Genomic DNA, 20,503 nt, shown 5'->3' with positions numbered 1-20,503 from the left:
CACAGTCTCCCTGTGGATGTGTAGTTTGTCCAAGGGGGCGACATCCTCAGTAATGGTGAACAGGCCTCGGCTCTAAACCTACACAACTACCCATGAACACACAAACAGAGACACAGCTCAACACAAACAGTGGGCCTGAATATACACACAGAGGCACATATACACTTACCCTCAGTGTTATTATCAGGTCTCATTAGCTCAAACACAACACAGTAGAGGATCAGGGGTGTTTGTCTTTCAAAACAGTCAGTCAGTCATGGTTTCTGTTCTCCAGCAGAGATGGTGAGTTCAGGTGCAGCGAAAATATTGGTGAAAGGAAAGGAAAGTGGTCTCAAAACAGCATTTTCTCAAATTCTTGTTTTCTCAGTCTGAGGTATGTTAAGTCTGACACCTGCAGGTGAAAAGCAGGAACTGAAGAGACTCTCTGCTGTTGGTTTGTCATTGGTGCCAGGTGACGTCAGTGTCTGTCCTCTATTGCTGAAGACATGACCTGACACCAAAGACCAGCCATCAGAAGAGCCAGTTCAATAATCTCTGCTTGATGCCTTGTGCAGTACTTTATTTCATTTAGAAGTTTCATTCTTTTTTAAGTTGTGTGTATATATTAGATATGGTCTGTGTCCTTTCTTAGTTTTCCCTAAATGGATATTTGCCCTATAGTTTATATATAGCTATATATATAGCACTTTCATCTCATCACTTCTTTTCTTTTTTTTATAATCTTGACATTTGTAAACGTGGTATTTAAAATAAAAATGTCCTGATTGACAGAAAGAAGACGATGAGACGGCATCCACCATGAACCACGCCATCCTGCTGCAGGAGCGTCCAATCAAACAGACTGTCACCAGGTGAGGGGGCGGGAGGCTCACCTTATTGGTAGAATTGGGAAACCTGATGCTTCACTTAATTGATTGTTATTTGAATGTTGTAATGTTCAGCACAAGTAATCAAACAAATTATAAAGTAGACGAGACAAAAATTAAACAACTAATTTTGTCTGATTTGAACTTTTCCATGTTTTTCAGGGAGGCTCTGACGCTGCTGTTGGACACTTTTCATAATGAAGCTGAGTGCTTCCTGCTCTCAGAGGTAACACAACCACACACGCACACACACACTTGTTTCTCCTACTTATGAGGACCTTCGTCAACATTAACAGTGATTCCTCACTTTCATGTTCTTATTTTCCAAAAATTAATTAACATTCCTTCGTCTTCTCCTCTACCAATCAAAGGCGGAGCTGTCTCTGCACGTTGAGCGTCTCGTCCAATCCGTGAAGGCGCTCTGCAGCTCATTAGCTGCCGTGGAAACACCTGATGTGACCTCTGCCCTCAGCCAGCTCCCAGCATGCCCCTGTCGCCTGCAGCCCAAAGTCCTGAAGGTGAGAGACGCCGTCAGGGTCCTTAAATTGTCTCGTACAGTTTGCGTGTTTTGTGCAGCGTTGACCATCCACCAGACAGACAGATGTGTCGTAACCGTCTCAGTTTGATGGTCTTTTCTCTGTCTGTCCTCCCAGGATGCTTCAGTGCTGGCTATCAGAGAGAACAGAGGTACGCAGCAGCTGCCAACACAACATCTCTCTGAAATGACGCTTAAAATGTTCAATGTATTGGCAGAGGTTAGGTCAATAAAAGCATGATGTCATAATTGTTTCACAGAGAAAGTGGTGGAGAAGTTGACGGCAGCCATCTTGGATTTGGTGGAGTTGTACTGCAGCACGTTTAACGCCAACTTCCACACGACGCCACAGAGCCACTGCTGCACGGCGCCGGTCCAGGAGGCCGGCCTCGTCACCAACGTGCTCTCCTTCAACGTGCACGCCGCCCACAGGATCCCCATCACCTGGGCCGCCAGGTACGACACTAACCCACACCCCCCCCAGTCAGCGCCACATGCGGAACCGCTGTAGCAGGATTTACCGATTAATTCCTCTGGGTCATTAAACGTCTCACAGTCGTGTCACTGAGCTTCATGTTAGTATCAGTGGTTCTGCTGTAACAACATCAAATCATCACTTAAACACATGAGTTGTTACACAGTCCACGTGTAGAAAGCGGAGCCAGCGCCCCCTACAGGCTGCAGAGGTCACCACGGCCTCGGTGCGAACAAACGGACTGATGACTCAGCTGTTCTCAGACCAGCACAGAGAGTGTAAAACAAAAGCAGCTCAGACTGAGAGCTGCTCTCTGCAGCCCCTCCCCCACCACACACACACACACACACACACACACACACACACACACACACACACACACACACACACACACACACACACACACACACACACACACACACACACACACACACACACACACACACACACACACACACACACACACACAGGGTTTCACTCTGACAAAGGGCCGACTGCCTGGGAACCAGACCTGACCTTTGACCTCTGAGAGAAGGCAACACTGGCCGCTTCGCCTGACACCTGGCTGTCAGCAGCACACACCATCTGTGTGTGTGTGTGTGTGAGAGAGAGAGAGAGAGAGAGGAAGTGAGAGCGAGAATCTGAGTATATTTCTGTCAAACAGGTTAAATGTTTCGTCCCAGCAGCTGTGAACTGACTCTGTAGCTGCAGCTTAAGGTTCAGACTCTGAGACGTCGTCTCAGTGTGTATGGAAACCTTCCTCAAAGAGTAGAAACAGTCGACTTCCCCCTACACACACACACACACACACGCTTTTATAGCTTCAGGTGAATGTTAAAATCTCAGTGAGGTGTCCTCTCCTCTGACTGTGCAACAGCAAAATCAAACATGCTGACTGACTCATGTGTGCCACTGCGGTCAGAGCGTTTGATGTGGGTGTTTCTGCCCTGGGTTTTGACTTGCAGCCCCCACAGTTCCTGAAGAAGGTTGCAGATGAGGACGTAGGTTTGGTTTCAGATGAGAGGCGCTGCGTTGCCTTCAATCTTTCAGATGTTCAGATGTGAAAAACACCCATCAGTCTTGTCGATGACTGTCGAATTTCAAACCGTACAAAACTGACCTGTGGCTGCAGCGCCTCCTAGAGGACGTCTGGTCTGAGCACACCAGCTGGATCCTGAAGGGAGGAGGAGGAGGAGGAGGAGCAGCTCCTCCTCAGGGTGTCTGTTGGCTCTTCAACTGTTTCGGGACTCAACATCCAGATTAAAAAGCCTCTGATGGACTGTGAAACTGAACTCTGCCAGTATAGAAATACTTTTCATTTGACTCATGCAGATGTTTCCAGTTTCCTCTGCAGCTCCCGTCCCTTCACCTCCTTCACTTCTTTTCACACTGAGCTCAGAGTGAAGACAGTAGTCCCTCCTGTTTTCGTGTGAAAGGGCAGATTGTTTTATTGATTAAACAACCCTGAAGACTATTTTATCCGTAGATTATTTCAAGTTCAATATTCATCAGTGACACAACATTTGACTGGCTTTTGACATTTTGGCTGATTCAGATGGTCATTAGATGATTCAATGATCTGGATTCAGGTTTTATTCTTTTCTCTGATCTTTGCTTTTTTCTTCAAACATCAAAGTTTTTTTTTCATTTTCAGCCTCAGACTGGGATTTAAAGGGAACCACGTGGGAAGTTTGGAGGAGAAATGTCTCTGGTGGAAATGCAAACAAATACAGCTAAAATAAGAAATGTATTGATCCATTAGTGAATTGACAGGAAATCAATCTGCACCTATTCCAAGTCAATTTGAAGCAAATTTTAACTAATGAATATCTGCTGAGTCATGGTTTGAGAAACTGTGATGGACAGTTTCCACTTTCATTTCTTGGTTAAAAAATTTGAGTTGTTAACGACAACATCTGAAACATGATAAAGATTCTGTATAACTTTCACACAGGTTGAATTCATCGTATTTGGTAAACATGTTTTTTTCTCATGTTTTAAAGTCTCTGTTACAGCTGTCAGATAAATGTGCTGCAGTAGAAGAATTAGTCGTTTTATTGTTGTGTACAAAGTTAAATGTCAATCTGAGTTTGACTTTTATGCAAAATGTATGAAAACTATGTCTGGCTAGGTCAGCACAAACACACTTGTCAGTCAGGTGTGTCTGCTGCAGGTCAACAAACCAATCAGAGTGAAGAAAATCAACAGCTGATCTAGAATCAGATTAATTGGGTTTTGTTGTAAATTGTCCGACCTCATCCTGACGTCGTGTCCCCTGTTCTGCCTGTCTGTCTCTGATTGGTCAGTTACGAGGGATTCTTCCTGTCCTGCTCTCTGACTCACGGAGGGGCGGAGCTCTGTGCGCCGCAGCACACCAGCAAGCAGTCGGTCAGCAAATACCTGTTCCACCTGGTGGTGTGGGACCAGAGGTACGTGGTCCAACCGGAGTCTCACCTGAGAACTAACACTAAGCAGTCGAGCTAATTTCATACACACGCCATTGCCATAAATAATGCTTAAATCCCCCTCTGCAGGGTGTGTTTCCCGGTGCAGATCAACCAGCTGCCCAGAGAGTCTCAGCTGACGGTGACTCTGTTCGCCAGCTCTCTGCCCCCCCCTGGAGGAGCCGAGGACAAGGGGAAGCAGCGGCGCAGCATCGAAGCTCTGGGCTGGGTCACCATGCCGCTCTTCAACTTCAGACAGTGAGTCACATGATGCTGCCACACGAGCTGAAACTGCCTCGATACGGATCATTACCTGATCCGCTCTGGAAGTAGTTATGGCAACCACTATATGGACAAACCACATTACAGTTGAGTTTGTCACCTTTGACCAGTGATATTCAATTTAAAAAGGCTTATCGGCATTGGAAGTATATGTTTTCACTGTCAAAACAAGTAGGCAATAAAAGCAAAACAAAACAACACAAAGTCAGTCTGGGATCTGAGGTCTGTATTTAGCTTGTATTATGTTTATTTCATAAGTTAAAGTATTTTTCTCTGGATCATATGATGTACACATGTTTTCTGTGCCAGTGACGTCTCTTCGAATTTAATGTCACACAGAGAAATTATTGGAGTGGTGACAAACTCAACTCTGATGTTGTTTGCCCATGTGGTGGTTGCTGTAGCTACAGTAGCTGTCCAAGGTGGCGGACAGGCCCACACATAATAATGACCCGAACTGGGCGTAGACAACCACCTACGACCTATGGATGTTGTTTCCTTTCCTTAATCTCCGTGCCCAGTATACACACAACATTATCCTCCCTCCATCAGGGCCCAGTTGAGCCCGTGTGATGTAATTTCCTTCACAGCAGCAGGAAGTGTGGACTGATGCTGATGGGAGTGTTTTCATTGTGTGTGCTAACCCCTCCCACCCCACCCACCTGTGTGTGTTCATTATGTGTGTGTGGACTGACTTCCCCATCCCTCAACTTGTGTGTGTGTGTCTGCAGTGTCCTGACATGCGGGAGAAAGCTGCTGGGTCTGTGGCCTTCGACCCCGGGAAGGAGTGGGAACGCCCGGACGAGTTCGCCCAACTTCAGCCAACCAGACAGTGTGATACTGCAGGTGACGCACGCACGCACGCACGCATGCACGCATGCACGCACTGTTTCTTATCTAAACGGCTAGTATCAAACCTTTCCCTCTTCAGACAGATGGTGAGCTCTGATTGGTCCAAGCCTGCAGTCTGTCACATTTCTTAGCCAATCACAGCACAAAATCAGTGCTGGTAGCTAAGTCTGTGCTCAGACCCATCTTTGCCCCCAGATCCATCTGAATGGAGCCGGTCTGTCGGCACAGTGGGGGGTAACAAAGTGGGAGGGCTGAAAGACGCTGTGCTGGCCAATCACATCGCAGAGTTCCAGACCTCCATGCTGTGTGAAAAGCTCGTTAATCTGCTCTTCACACTGGAGGCCCTGCCTTGTACTTCACCATCTCACCTGTACTTTAAACAGCACACACACACACACACACACACACATATATATATACGTATATATATATATATATATATATATATATATATATATATATATATATATATATATATATATATATATATATACCCCCACACACACACACTGTAAACACTGATTCATGTTTCAGTGCAGCTGGTTACAGTGTCGAGCTTCCAAACACACTCATTGAAATTGTGTGTAGTCAATGCATCGCGCTCAGTTCTGTGGCTCTTTGTTTCTGTGCAGTCAACTGATACACACATACACGCACACACATACACAGACACACACACATACACAGACACACACACACAGGACTACAGGACTGGGACAACTTGTTCTTCACATTCAGTTTGAAGCTCCACTTGCTCACAGAATTAAAGGGCCATGCCACCAACTCTGATGCTGGTGGTGGATTTTCAGAGTGCGCTCTGCTCGCGCTCCTCCCTCTGACCGGTGTCTCTCTGTGTCTGTCTCCTGGTCTCAGGTGGACTTTCCCACCTCGTCCTTTGAGGTTCGCTTCAGTACTCCTGCTCCAGCTGACTTCTGCCCTCAGTACGACTTCTCCAGACTGGACACCATCAGTCAAATCCAGCTGCAGGACGTCCTGCACAAGAAGGCATTCTTCTGGTCAGACACACACACAGACTTTATTGTTGTTGATATTTATATTCATAAATATCAAAGATGGAAGAAAACTGTTAATGAAAAATAAATGAATAAAATAGATTGGTATAAACAGTAGAGAAAAGTCTTTGCTGTCAAAACTAAATTAGTCACAATTAATCAAACTGACAATGAAATAGATAAACAATACAAAACTATGAGATAACATAAGAAGACATTTCAAAACTCAAATCAAATATAATTTAGAAATTACTCCTGAATGAAATATTTGGTGGCCAATAAAATAAACAAATTAGCAATTAAGTATGCAGTATAAATACTATTTTTAAGGTTTTTATACCAATACACATCTGATCTTTAAATTGTTAAAGACTGCTCCTAAAACTGTTGGCATTCGCATCTTTAAGTAATTTAGTGGTGAAACATCTGAGTTTGTAAAAGCAGCAGCCAGTGTCGCCGCTGACTCTTCAGTCACACCAATAAAACCCTGACATGAGGGTAAATACGGTCCAGATGGGTTTTTTCCCTTTTGATTCACCTCTGGGATTTAAATGTTCCCAACCTGCAGAGCATTTTAATGTCTTCATCCAGAAATCAGAGACGGTCCGACAAGGATCTGATCCAGGATCAGAGATCAGGGTCAAGTGTGTGAGCCAACAGAAACATGAGCTGCAGAGATTTACCTCTTGTGAGGTTTCTGCTGCAGCAGTTAGCAGGTTTCCACAGGTCTCTCTGGGTCTCATAAATGTTTGGCCGAACTCAAACGCTCAGAGTGTGTGGAACATGTATCTAACATTTCCCACACAAACCGTATAATATTCAGAATATTATCAGAAAAAATCTAATAACGGCCAGTGCTTCCTGTGTAAACTGTGTGTGTGGTACCTGTGCAGGTTGACGATGGAGGACAAGCGGCTGCTGTGGGAGAAGAAGGCCTTCTGTCAGTCGGAAAGTGCGGCGCTGCCTCTGGTTCTGGCCAGCGCCCCCTGCTGGGAGTGGGCCTGTCTGCCCGACATCTACGCCCTGCTGAGACAGTGGGCCTGCCTGGGCCACCTGGACGCCCTGGGCCTCCTCCACGCCTCGTACGTCCCTGCTCACTGACGCTCACCTCGTCCTCTAAAGGTCAGAGCGGCTGAGTGACATTTATCATTGTCGTGTGTTCGACAGGTTCCCGGACCAGGAGCTGAGACGGACGGCCGTCCAGTGGATGGACTCCATCTCAGACCCGGAGCTGCTGGACTTCCTGCCTCAGCTGGTCCAGGTAACGTGATGACAGGACGTGTATGTGGCTGTTGATGCAAACTCAGCTCTTGGGAAACACTTTTTCTCATCAAAACTTAATGATGATGAACTCCAGTCAGCTTCTCTTAGCTCTTTTTCAACTCGAACACACGACTTCCTGCACAGATATTTCACATTAAAAGCCTTTCAGTGGCTCAAAGAACACAATCTCTTATCTCAATCTCAACAATTACTGGATGTAATTACATCCAACCTCTTGTTGTCCATACTGACCATTATTAGTCACTGAGGCATCATGTTTGTGTTCCTTGATATAATGGCGTTTGGCACAACAACCTGCTGTCCACGTTTCTGGTGGTTCTTATGCGTCTGTAGCGCCTCCCTCAGGGTCGAAGCTGAAACTGCAGCCTATAATTCTCACACAGTTCTGTCAATTTCTATTCCTACAGTTAAACATTTATTCTGGTTCATTCACTGTTGTCTTTCAGTTTATCTCCAATCTGCAGGTTTGCCTTTATAGTTCAGTGTTATTCATCTGGTTTCTTTTTGTTTCTCTTAATGTTTTTTTTTTTACACTAACACTGTTTTGATTTTGATTAACTCCAGTACTTTTGAAAAAAAAACAAACAAACAGTTAAGCTGAGTCAGTGAAACTCAGTTCTTCCTTTTTGATGTTTCACATTAAAATCTTCCCAGCACTTCAAATGCTTCACTTTCCAAGAGGACTTTTTATGTGTTACATGTGTTTGAGAAGTATAGAGGATCACAGATGGAGGCTAAAAAAAAACAACAGCTAATTAAAATCAGTCAAAGAGTAACTCATCATTTAATCATATTTTCCCAAGTCGTTAATAATGGACAAATATGTAAATGTGACTTATTATAGATTAACCAAAAACACTGACAAATACAATACAGAAACCCTCAAAGGCTTCACTGTATTTGTCTAAAATGAATATGCTCAAATAACAACAACATGGCAGCTCCGTCAGAGTGGTAACTGTTAGCAGAGAAGTTTTAGTTTGAGACGGTGAGCTCATTTATTTCCCACAACTGAATCTAACCATAGTTGGGTCAGAGGTCAGAATAACATAATTATGTGTAAATTCCACATCAAAAAACAAAAGGAGTGGCAGTAAGAGGAATTTGCATTGATGAGTTATTATCATGTTACCTTTGACAGCCGTGGTGGTGGAAATAAACAATGCACTGAATGTCATCTCTTGGTTAATTAGCTACTGATGGGCGACTGTAACACATATATAATATAATGGAAGTCCTGTGGTTTTGGCTGCTTAGATAGAAACTGACTGGACTTCAGCGCTGACCCTGTCTCTGTCTCCGTGTCTCAGGCTCTGAAGTACGAGTGCTACCTGGACAGCTCTCTGGTCCGCTTCCTCCTGCGGCGAGCCATCGGGGACGTTCGCATCGCTCACTACCTCTTCTGGTCAGCTGCCCTCTGATTCACTGATCACACACAGTTACTGTCTGAAGGTTGTCAGGTCATACATGTTGCTTTCCTTCTCCCAGACACACAACAACATCTGGTGGGATTATTATTATAAACTACTTAAACCTCTGCTCATCAAACTGTTTACTGACATGCTTCCAGTTGATACTAATCCACCTGGTTCATTAGAGGACAACACCATTCAGAGTTAGCAGATGCAGACTGATCGTCTCTGGCTGCTGAGGGACAACCTGCAGGACAGATTCAGACCAGGATCCGGGTTAGTTTGGTTTAGTTTAGTAAAGTTGAGTTGTGACTGTGTCCGTCTCTGTCTCTCAGGCTGCTGAAGGACAACCTGCAGGACAGTCAGTTCAGTGCTCGATATCAGCACCTCCTGGCCGCTCTGCTCTGCTGCGTCGGTCGAGGTCTGCGGGACGAGTTTGACCGTCAGTGCTGGCTCGTCTCCATCCTCGCTAAGGTGGCGCACAAAGTGCGAGAGGCCACACCATCCAGCAGACAGGTGAGGAGGACACCGACAACCTGGATCATGAAGAGAGAGTTAACCAAGCCTGTGAAGTTGACTTGTCTGTGAGCGTCATGTGGAGTGGTGGAGCCACGGACATCGAGATGTGACTCTTGTTCTGTGTTCTGTGTTACAGTCCGTCCTCAGAGAGGGTCTGGATGAGACCAAGCAGTTCTTCTCCATGAACAGCAGCTGTAGACTTCCTCTGAACCCGGCGCTGCTGGTCAAAGGAATCAACATCCAGGTACAGACTGAGACGAACACATTTTTACTGTTCTCGAAAAGCACAAATTCATAATACACATAATCTGAAGGCTCCTTACAGGCTGATGTCATGTCCTTAATTATGCTACATTCATACCTTGATTAAACAGCTTCAGAGTAATTGGTGGTGTAATGAATGACTTGTAACTTGTTAGGAGGGAGAATGGAGGCTCTTTGCCTTCCACGTAGCGTCTCTTGGCCAAAAACCAACCTTGCAACATCATCAGCGCCTGCGACCCGGTGTCCCAGCTCACGTCTCTGCAGCACCGCAACAAAAATGCGGCTGTTACCCATAATCTCTTGTTTTTGACAGATAAGACTACACAAATACATGCATCGTAATGCATATATGATAAATAACTTAGGAGGGTAAGCAAAACAGCGAAAAAGCAACCGGACTTGCATAGTTCCCCTTTAATGTTTATTACACAGAGCAACTTAACCTCCAACAGAACCGGGCTCAGGTGAGAGGGGCCGGTTGAAAGAAAGACCATGAACAGCAGTTATATACAGATGAACCCTAACCCGCGTTGTTGTGACCCTAGTGGGAAGGTCAGGGGGTCATTGGAGGGTTCATGCCCCTTAGAGCAGGAAGGAGATCATGTGTTATATTCCTGTGACATCTTCAGGCTAAAAGTAGGTCGTAGCTGTCGGGGGTCAAAGACGCTAATTTTGGTCTCGATCCTGACTTTGAGACTGGCTCAAGTTCAGGTTCGTGGGGTGGTGGTGGTGGTGGTGGGGGGGGGGGGTCTCTGGAATGTGTGTCAGGTGAAACAGGTTAGTGGAAACACGATTTTATCCCTCCCTCAGCAGCTTCATGAAAAGGACAGTCAGTTAGAAACTTGGGAGAGCATCGTTACCCCTGAACCTGCAGTGATACCTGATGCACCAACACGGAGACAATCAAAGTTAAATGTCTGTGTCTGAGCGTTCCTGTCCGTCCGTCTGTCTTTTACAGTCATGTTCCTTCTTCAACTCCAACGCTGTCCCTCTCAAACTGTCCTTCCACAACCTGGACCCTCTGGGAGACAACATCAACGTCATCTTCAAGGTAACGCGATCAGATCCTCTTCCAACCTGAACAACATTCAAACTGTGTCTGAGTCTCTGTTCACCCGTGACGTGTCTTGTCTCGGTCCAGTCAGGAGACGACCTGCGGCAGGACATGCTGACACTGCAGATGATCCGCATCATGAACAAGATCTGGATCCAGGAGGGTCTGGACATGAGGATGGTCATCTTCAAATGCTTCTCCACTGGAAGAGGGCGAGGTGAGGACAGACTGAATAGAATAGAATAGAATAGAATAAACTTTAATGTCCCACAGGGGAAATTTGTTGTGGACTCAGTGCATGGTAAAAAAGCTGCCTTAATATACATAAAATACATAAATGACAGTTGACATGTACACACACACTCATAACACACCCAGTTAAGGGTTTAAAAAGATTAAAAAGTAAACAAACAAACAAACAGACAAGCATCAGTTATTGCACATCTCCCAGATAAAAAAATAAAAACAAGAGTTATTGCACACCTCCCAGGCCTCAGCGTACACCATCTACAGAGCTGTTTAAAAGTTTGATGGAGGTGGGTACAAAAGAGAATTTAAAACGATTCAGTCTGCATTTAGGGAGTCTATACCTTCTACCGAAAGGCAAGAGCTCGTAGTTTTCCAGAAGGATGTGGGACGGGTCTGACAAAACCCTCCGTGCCTGCCTGACTACAGAGTGAAACGAGCAAAAACTTACTTAAAAACAAACAAACAAACAAACAAAGGAGCAGCCGGCCGTAGCACCAGAGTCCGGGTCGCTCTCAGAGCAGCGCCACTGGAGTTTGTACCTGTGTGTCCACTGTTCTTAGGTGAGAGGTGTGGATGTGACTGACAGGTGTGTTGTTACCTGTTCTCAGGTATGGTCGAGATGATCCCTCAGGCCGACACTCTGAGGAAGATCCAGGTGGAACATGGCGTCACCGGGTCCTTTAAAGACCGTCCACTGGCGGACTGGCTGCTGAAGCACAACCCTACTGACGAGCAGTACGACAAGGTAACACACACCTGGACACACACACACAAACAAAGAGCCAGGGGGATACTTACTCAGGTCTTGTCCGTCTTGACTGTGCTTGTGTCTGCACTTGATGCAAATCCACGGTGGCCCTGGAGGTCAATCCACTCCTGCTAAAGAAAACACATGTAAATTGGCAGAAATGCAAACAAATAGAGGAAAAACCCCCTCGCCTCTGACCTCTGCACCCGTCACAGATGATTAAACTAACTCAAAGTACATGAGTCTTAACTGTGGTCTGCGTCCAGGCGGTGGAGAACTTCATCTACTCTTGCGCCGGCTGCTGCGTGGCGACCTACATCCTGGGAATCTGCGACCGCCACAATGACAACATCATGCTGAAGACCAGCGGCCACATGTTTCACATCGACTTTGGGAAGTTCCTAGGACATGCGCAGATGTTTGGAAACATCAAACGGTGAGAGAGTGCACCGACGTCGACGTATCCATGGTCACAGTTGGCTAGGATTAGGTAAACATGTTTTTGTTTTTTTTTCTGTCATGTGACCTGCAGGGACCGCGCCCCCTTCGTCTTCACCTCGGACATGGCGTACGTCATCAACGGAGGGGACAAACCGTCCAGTCGCTTCCACGACTTTGTGGATCTGTGCTGTGAGGCCTACAACCTGATCAGGAAGCACGCACACCTGTTCCTCAACCTGCTGGGCCTGGTAGGTGCAACACACACACACACACACACACACGGTAGCCCATCTGTAGCTGTGAGGACCCTTGTTATCATGCATTGAAGGTGTCTGAACCAAAACATCCTCATGACATGTGTCAAACTAAAATATGACCACACACTCACAGGCGGCCTACCTTTAAACTATTATAACTGAGTTTAAAATACATCACTCTAGAAACATGAAAAGGCTCAGTAGCCAAACGTATTATGTACGTATATAAATAAATAAATATTATTAGTCGAATTTAACTGACACTGAGAATTAGGAACAGCATGCATCACTTTTATTTTAGATGTCAAAAAACATGAAGAAAAAAGATTACGCTACATGTAAATAATACATTTTCTGTCAATCAGTTAATGGACCAGTCGTTACAGTCGAGATGTGCAAACATGGTTCATCACTATGAGGAGCTGCTTTAGCACTGTCATTATGAAGTCCACTGTTAAAATGGTGTTTATAGCTGGTGTGTGTGTGTGTGTGCGTGTGCGCGTGCAGATGTTGTCCTGTGGGATTCCTGAACTGTCTGATCTGGAGGATCTGAAGTATGTGTATGATGCACTGAGACCTCACGAGTCTGAGGCCGACGCCACCATGTACTTCACCAGGTACACACACACACACACACACACACTACAAAGATACACAGTTAATAAACTAATCACATGATCATATCAGTACTCTAATAATTGACTAAATCAATAAAGGAAGAAACTACAGATACTGAATTACGCCCTGTTGTTTACAATCCATATGCAGTAAATGTTTACTGGAATTGCTGTTGTTATTGGATTTACATTTCATGTAAACACAGAATGATCAGTTGTGAAAACTGTTTTTAAAGTCATGGAAACATCATGAAAACATCATTGGCCAAAATGCGAATTAACCCTGTGTTACACAAACACAAGAAAATAACATACAGCAGCAGATTGATCTCTAGCTGTCCTCCCTCCCTCTCTGACCTGTGCAGGTTGATCGAGTCCAGCCTGGGCAGCGTCGCCACCAAACTCAACTTCTTCATTCACAATCTGGCCCAGATGAAGTTCGCCTCCACGGAGGATCGGCCCTCGCTGTCGTTCGCTCCCAGAATTCACACTCTGAAGAGCGACGGCCTCATCAGGAACCTGTACATCTGCAGACACATGCGCACCACCATCCCCAGCAAGACATACGTGAGTCCAGCTGCAAACCACCTGACAAAGCAGCCGCTATAAGATGAAGGCCATGCAGCTTCACTTACAACATCAGTCTGTTTTCTGCAGATTGTATCTGAACACTGGCTCTGAGTGGTGGAGGGACATTCAAAGGCCTGTCAGAAGCAAAAATATATGTAAAATTAGCCACAAAGCGTTTTTCTATTATTATTTTTTTTTCTAATCACGTTTTTTATGTTGTTTTTTTAATGACAAATGACAAACACATCCAGCTCATGATCATATACGTCATATTTCTGCCAGTTTGGGGTCACAGTTTGGTTGTGTGTGTGTGTGTTTCAGGCCTTTGTGGTAAAGGTGGAGCGTGAAGGTCAGCAGGAGGTGCAGCTGGTCCAGAGGACGTTTGAAGAGTTTCATGAACTTCATAGTAAAATGAGACTCATCTTCCCCTCATCCAGACTGCCCAGGTACACACACACACACACACACACACACACACACACACACACACACACACACACACACACACACACACACACACAAACGCACACAGTAGTACATGGTTGTGTTAATTTCCTATCACTATGCACAACATTTACAATATAGACAGAAGAGGAAGTTGTACATTGTTGTAATATAAGAATATGGTTGTAATGTCGTCACTGTGAAAATTGAGGCCCCGTCTAATCTTTGTCCCGCCCCCAGCTTCCCGAGCCGTTTTGTGATTGGTCGTTCCCGAGGCGAGGCGATGGCTGATAGGAGGAAAGACGAGCTGAACGGTTACGTCTGGCACCTGATTCACGCCGGCCCAGAGGTGGCCCAGGTCAGTTGCAGTCTGACCTTTGACCTGTGTTGACCCTGGTTTCTCTGGTTTCTCCACTTATTTACACTGTGAAATACATATTTACAGTCAGCTGCAGACGCATGTTTCTGTTGTTGTTGTTGTTGTTGTTGTTGTCATCACATAAAAATCTTTTATCTCTAAGTGTTTTCAAGAGGTTTCGGCTCAGCTCACACTTTCAGAATAAAGGACATAATAAAGGCTGATATGTTCCACTCAAATAATTATTGTTTTTCATTAGGATTCATGAATGAATTCATACATTAGATATAAATAATAATGTCAAATAATATAATGGATTAATGTGTCTTGCTGAGAAAACCATTTATAATGAATCTAATCTATAATGTAAAATAATCATTAGTTGGAGCTCTATTGTATAAAGTGACTTTATTTCCGTGTTTGTAAAGCTCAGTGACTGATCTGAACACTGTGTCCTCACCATCCACTTAAGTTTCATTTTGACATACACACACACACACACGTGCGCGCACACACACTGTGGGTGTGGACCCTTACTGCTGTATCAGGTCTGTCCAGTTTTAGAAACTTGGCAGGACGTTAACTGTGTGTGTGTGTGTGTGTGTGTGTGTGTGTGTTCTCGCAACCACTGACACTGAATATACAGTAGCTACTGTATATTGTTTGCACGTGTATTTTCATAAACGTGATTAAATGTGACTTCTGTTTTCATTTTACAGTCTGTATGATCTTGGGTCTGTAGCACATTTCATGTGTAGATACATGAATTACATATTACAGTAACAATTGTACAGTAATAATTGTACACACGTCTCATCTGACACTTTGTAGCAGGAGTTTCTCATCTTATCTTTTCCCATGCTCCTTTTATTGGTTTGTTTCCAGACTATATTAAGTTATTGCAAGTATGTTAAACATTTTCTACCAAAAACAGACAAAGATCACGCCTATAAACTTTGGCGAATAGGGTTCAATTATATACAACAAAACAGTAAATCTAAACAATGTATTCATATACAGGAACAAATAAAACACAAATACACGGAGCAACTAAGAGCGATGGAGTTTAGTCCAGTGACCGATCTGTGGTTTAAATGTGTGAACAATGTTTATGTGTGTGTTACAGTGTGATTTGGTCTACACCTTCTTCCACCCGCTGCCCAGAGACGAGAGACCAGGAACAACAACACCCAGCAAAGCAGCAGGTGAACACAGTCACACACTGCACATCAGTCAACACAAACCGTGGATGTTAAGTTTAGTTTGTAGTTATTAATATCCAGTGACAATATGATAATAATGGTCAAATCTTTTCTACTGCATTTGTTTTCTGTCCATCGACTGTAAATACGTCATGACAGTTGTTATTAGCCTCTCCAGATGTAACCTTGACACAGGAGGATTTGATGTTCAGATCAGTTCTGTCACACCACATTCCACTATCAAGACAATAACAATAAAAATACTTTCAGTTTTCTTTTTGTTATCAGTCCAACTGCAGTTTTCAGCATGTGAGTGTGAGCGTCGGACACGTCACAGCTGTAAAACTCTGTTAAAGTTCAACTGATCCACCATAAGTAAAGTAACACACAGCTGACTCAGAGTACACACACATGGAGACGAGGCTAAAGTCCAGCGTGTTCACTTGAAACACACTGAAGTCAGTTTATATGTCAGTGTGTTCCCACTGAGGCTCCTGTTACACTGGTTTTATGAATGAATAGTAATTTCAAGAAGAATAAATATATCTTCTTCCTCTGTGTCCTCTCTCTGTTAATATGAGTCTGTACAATAAAGACTGCTGCCATGTTTGAACTCGGTATCAGAGCTGTAGTCAGGAGCCGGTCTGAAACAAGTTCAGGTCTCAGTGTACAGTAGGGACCTGCTGTGTATTACTTTAATGAGGGTGGATCAGTTGATCAGTTGAACTTTAACTGGGTTTTACAGCTGTTAAGGATCCGGTGCTCACACTCCAAACCTTAACCTCTCACAGCTCAGAAAACCTAAGATTGAGTGAGAAAGTCTGATAACAAGAAGGAAAGTGAAAGTATTTTAATTGTTTTTATCGATTCTGATTCACTTGTATCTAAGACGTTTTTTTGTTTTGTTGAAGTTGCAGAGATCTCGTGGTCTCCAGCTTCAGGGAAAGAGCTCGGTGAAGTCAAACTCTCCATCTCCTACAAGAATGACAAACTCTTCATCATGGTCATGCACATACGAGGACTGGTCAGTCTGACTCACTGTGTGTGTGTGTGTGTGTGTTTATATTGACATCCGTTGCCAGGATGCTGTAAACACATAATTCTTTTTTATTATTATTGAACAGCAGAGTTCTTGGTTTTACTGGACCTGTACAGATGTTAATGATTGGCTTTGAACCCAGATGGGGGATACTAACATGGATAGGATAGGATAGAAAACTTTATTGATCCCCAGGGGGAAACTGCTTTGCCACCAGTAGAAACACATACATCCACTTAACAAACAATACAAACATACCATTGCACAAAAACAGCTGTATCGACATGATTAGGACAGAGTACTCAAAAACAGTGAAAGATAAATAAATAAATAAATAAATATAGACCTCCAGAAGGTAAAAACAGCAAACAACCGCTGATGGATGTATGTGTTTGTGCTATGCAGCAGCCCCTGCAGGACGGGACAGACCCGGACCCCTACGTGAAGCTCTACCTCCTCCCTGACCCCCAGAAGACCAGCAAGAGGAAGACCAAGGCAGCACGGCGCACCTGCAACCCCACCTACAACGAGATGGTACAAACTCATCCCGTCTGACTCTGATATTCAACTTTATACCGAGGCAACTGTGTAGAGATGGGATGATTGTTGACCCCACCGCCCCCTCCCTCCTTATCCCTGCAGCTTGTGTACGAGCGGATCCCCCGCGGCGACCTGGACCAGAGGGTGATCCACCTGCGGGTTCTGGACGACGGGGCTTTCTGGGACAACACCTTGCTGGGAGAGACCTTCATCCCCCTGAAGAAGCTGGTACCGGGTCAACACTGGGTGGACTGGCACCAACTGGGCGCCGCCAGGTCCGACTCCGCCCACTGAAGGACGAGAAACAGGAAGCGTGGGGTTTGAAGGAAGAGAAGAAGAGAAGCCGTTCTCCTCAGGAGAAGGAGAGAAGAAAAAAGGAAAATCCTTTCAAAGTAAAAGCCGTGTGGCTGATCCTCCCTCTGTGTGGGAGGGGGTTTAAGGTTAAAGGTCACTTCACTGACATCGCAGTTCATTTCAAGCTATTCCCTTTAGTTTTTAAACACAGGGAGAACCGACTCAATAACACTCTATTAGTAATTTATTGGACTAAAAAATAATAAGTTAATTATTCTCTGAAGCAGTCGGGTTCTGAAACCGTTTCAAATTCTCCTGATTTCGAGAAACAAACTTTCCAGTGAAGTCCCATCAAAGTTAATAAGTTAAACTAATTAACTAGTTTTTAATTTAACTTGGCCTCTAACGTTATGTTGAATATGTGAATTTTATGATGAACTTTTACACTTTTTAACTTGAGAACACACAGTTAGTTTTAAGACATTTTAAGATTAAGTTTAAATGAAGAGCTCTGTATGGACTCACTGCAGGAAGATAAACTGTCTGTGCCCCGGGCTTCATGAGATCAGAGGGTAGAGGAAGCTGTCACATCATCTGTGCCGCTGAAATTATGTAACCGTGAACGATCTCAGTCACAACTGTGGCTCAGAGTCGAGCTCAGATCGGATTCAGTTTATTTCTCTCTGTCTGCTCTGCACCTGTTAAGAGACGTGACGGGTGAAATCATCAGTAGCTAAACATGACACATGAGTTTTTATGAAATGACGATGCTGGGAGACACACACTGTTTGTGAATGAAGGTGGAGAGGACGTTTATCTGCAGGGACAAAGAAGAACAAACAGCACATCACTGTTCAGAAGCTGGTTCACATTTTACACAACTTCACTGTAAAAAAAGAAACTCTGCGTCATGGCCGGTGGAGCCAGGAGCAGCTGTGTTTTTGTGTTCCAGGAATGAAACCTTGGGTCAGGCAGAGACGAAGCAAACACACAAACTCACACTAAGTCTGTGTTGTTACTTCAGCACAAAGTAACAGGAGAAGAGTTTTACCTTTCGTGTTTGTGTACATACAGAGTTTTAGCTTCAGTGTTGCTAACAGCAAGTCGTGCTCATATCGGGTGGAGTGGATCCAACCACTCATGTGGTTGGTTGACAGGATATTTTTTATAGTGTGGATGTGGTTTTGATTTTGAAGTCTTGAGGTGGATCAGTTCTGCATGAGAGTCTGAGAGAGAGAGAGAGAGAGAGAGAGAGAGAGAGAGAGAGAGAGAGAGAGAGAGAGAGATCCTGACGCAGGGACACGTTGTTCTGTTTGCCTTTAAACTCATCCTGCTCTGATGTTCCCTCTCAGATCTTAATAATCTGCTCGGCACCTCTGGCTGCTTGTTTCTACATTTTATTCCCTCTCTGCCTGTGATTTTGTACTTTTTGGGAAAGTTTTGTGGCCATTTTTAAACTGCCTCTCTGGGTTTTTAATGACCCAGGCTGCAGTGAATATTGAAGGGGAACTAGTTAGTATTCCTGCAGGTTGTTTTTTGCGCTGTAGACGAGACAAACGGAGGGGACGAACCTGCAGGAAACAAACTCCACTGACCTGCTCTGTCCACCACTCTTCTCAAGACGTGAATGTTAACATTTCAAACTGGTCACCTGAGATATTTCAAATAATTGTCTTCACTTTGGTCCCTTATGATACAAATCATCTGTTAGCTGCAGCTGAGGCTCAACACTTGTGGTTTATTGTGAACATCAGGACTGTGGCCAGTTGATCATGGAGTGGTTCACGAATCAAGTCCTGTCTAATGTCCTCCTACACACACAGAGCAACACACACTGCACATGTTAGGTGAATCTTAGAGGCTGTAAGATCACATTAATAAAAACATGTGATTAATAAAAACATGTGATTAATAAAAACATGTGATTAAAGATCACACGTAAACACAACCTGAAGTGTATTTTCACTTTTTTCTTCTGTTTTACTGCAGCGACCTGTGCTGGAAAACACAGGTGACCTACACTCTGTGCTGTACCTGAACACATCCTCACACACAGGAGTGCAGCTGTTGCTCAGTGCTGCCACGTTTACAGGCCTGTGTGATGATTAAGAGTGTAACGGTTTCATTGTTTTCTCCATTAAAGTGAAATAGTGTATATATTATACATTATCTGTATAGAAAACTGACCCTGGATCAGCTGTTTATGATTCAGTCACATGGCTGCTGTGCTGACATCAGGTGAGACAGCTCCTGTCACCACACTCAGCCTCTGATAAACTCAAAAATATTCACTAACCATTTGCTTTCAGGCTGGGATCTCAGCATGTCCTGTGGTCAGTGTAATAAATACAACCTTTAGTCGGAGCCCAAACACATGAACACAACATCACTGCTCACACCCTCAAACACCGTAAAAACTCTATTTGAGGCTCAGCAGGTTGGATTTTAATCTACAGTAGCTTGTCTTTTTATTTTTTTGGTTCAACTTTGAATATTCAAATGAATAGATTCAAACCAAGACCACACCCCAGATCCATTAACCAACCCTGAACAGAGGATTTAGTCTTATTAAAACATGTTGAAGATCCAAATTTGGGGGTTTTGAAGCTGAACTTAGTAAAAGCTTGAAGTGATGAGACTGAGCTGCAGCTGAAAGGTTAAACCACATTGATCTATGTATTGGGAAAGAGTGGTGTGCAGTAAAGTTTGTGAGTCTGAGTCCTGACCCCTGATGCTACAGGGAG

The 20,503-nt window shown here is 44.3% G+C and overlaps 1 protein-coding gene across 3 annotated transcripts in view; it reads left to right on the top strand.

Moving 5' to 3' along the window:
* The window catches only part of pik3c2b (phosphatidylinositol-4-phosphate 3-kinase, catalytic subunit type 2 beta), a 37,956-nt gene extending 18,927 nt beyond the window's left edge, over positions 1 to 19,029 (top strand). For 2 of the 3 annotated variants that reach the window (XM_083972514.1, XM_083972515.1), the window contains exons 7-33: positions 772 to 851; positions 1,029 to 1,092; positions 1,238 to 1,384; positions 1,520 to 1,553; positions 1,662 to 1,857; positions 4,183 to 4,305; positions 4,411 to 4,578; positions 5,334 to 5,448; positions 6,328 to 6,470; positions 7,361 to 7,549; positions 7,635 to 7,728; positions 9,062 to 9,156; positions 9,499 to 9,679; positions 9,819 to 9,926; positions 10,905 to 10,997; positions 11,088 to 11,217; positions 11,858 to 11,994; positions 12,264 to 12,433; positions 12,530 to 12,686; positions 13,203 to 13,312; positions 13,678 to 13,879; positions 14,204 to 14,328; positions 14,567 to 14,684; positions 15,811 to 15,889; positions 16,798 to 16,910; positions 17,331 to 17,459; positions 17,568 to 19,029. In XM_083972514.1, the coding sequence (XP_083828640.1) occupies positions 772 to 851; positions 1,029 to 1,092; positions 1,238 to 1,384; positions 1,520 to 1,553; positions 1,662 to 1,857; positions 4,183 to 4,305; positions 4,411 to 4,578; positions 5,334 to 5,448; positions 6,328 to 6,470; positions 7,361 to 7,549; positions 7,635 to 7,728; positions 9,062 to 9,156; positions 9,499 to 9,679; positions 9,819 to 9,926; positions 10,905 to 10,997; positions 11,088 to 11,217; positions 11,858 to 11,994; positions 12,264 to 12,433; positions 12,530 to 12,686; positions 13,203 to 13,312; positions 13,678 to 13,879; positions 14,204 to 14,328; positions 14,567 to 14,684; positions 15,811 to 15,889; positions 16,798 to 16,910; positions 17,331 to 17,459; positions 17,568 to 17,759 (3,492 nt within the window). In that variant the 3' untranslated portion in view covers positions 17,760 to 19,029. The remainder of the gene's footprint in view (positions 1 to 771; positions 852 to 1,028; positions 1,093 to 1,237; positions 1,385 to 1,519; positions 1,554 to 1,661; positions 1,858 to 4,182; positions 4,306 to 4,410; positions 4,579 to 5,333; positions 5,449 to 6,327; positions 6,471 to 7,360; positions 7,550 to 7,634; positions 7,729 to 9,061; positions 9,157 to 9,498; positions 9,680 to 9,818; positions 9,927 to 10,904; positions 10,998 to 11,087; positions 11,218 to 11,857; positions 11,995 to 12,263; positions 12,434 to 12,529; positions 12,687 to 13,202; positions 13,313 to 13,677; positions 13,880 to 14,203; positions 14,329 to 14,566; positions 14,685 to 15,810; positions 15,890 to 16,797; positions 16,911 to 17,330; positions 17,460 to 17,567) is intronic. The other variant, XM_083972516.1, reaches the window with a different exon arrangement.
* The last annotated feature ends 1,474 nt before the right edge of the window (positions 19,030 to 20,503 follow it).

The sequence above is a fragment of the Trachurus trachurus genome, assembly GCF_905171665.1.
Source record: "Trachurus trachurus genome assembly, chromosome: 5".
NCBI classification, from domain to species: Eukaryota; Metazoa; Chordata; class Actinopteri; order Carangiformes; family Carangidae; genus Trachurus; species Trachurus trachurus.
The sequence above is the reverse complement of the archived record's forward strand: the minus strand, read 5'-3'. Positions and strand labels throughout refer to the sequence as shown.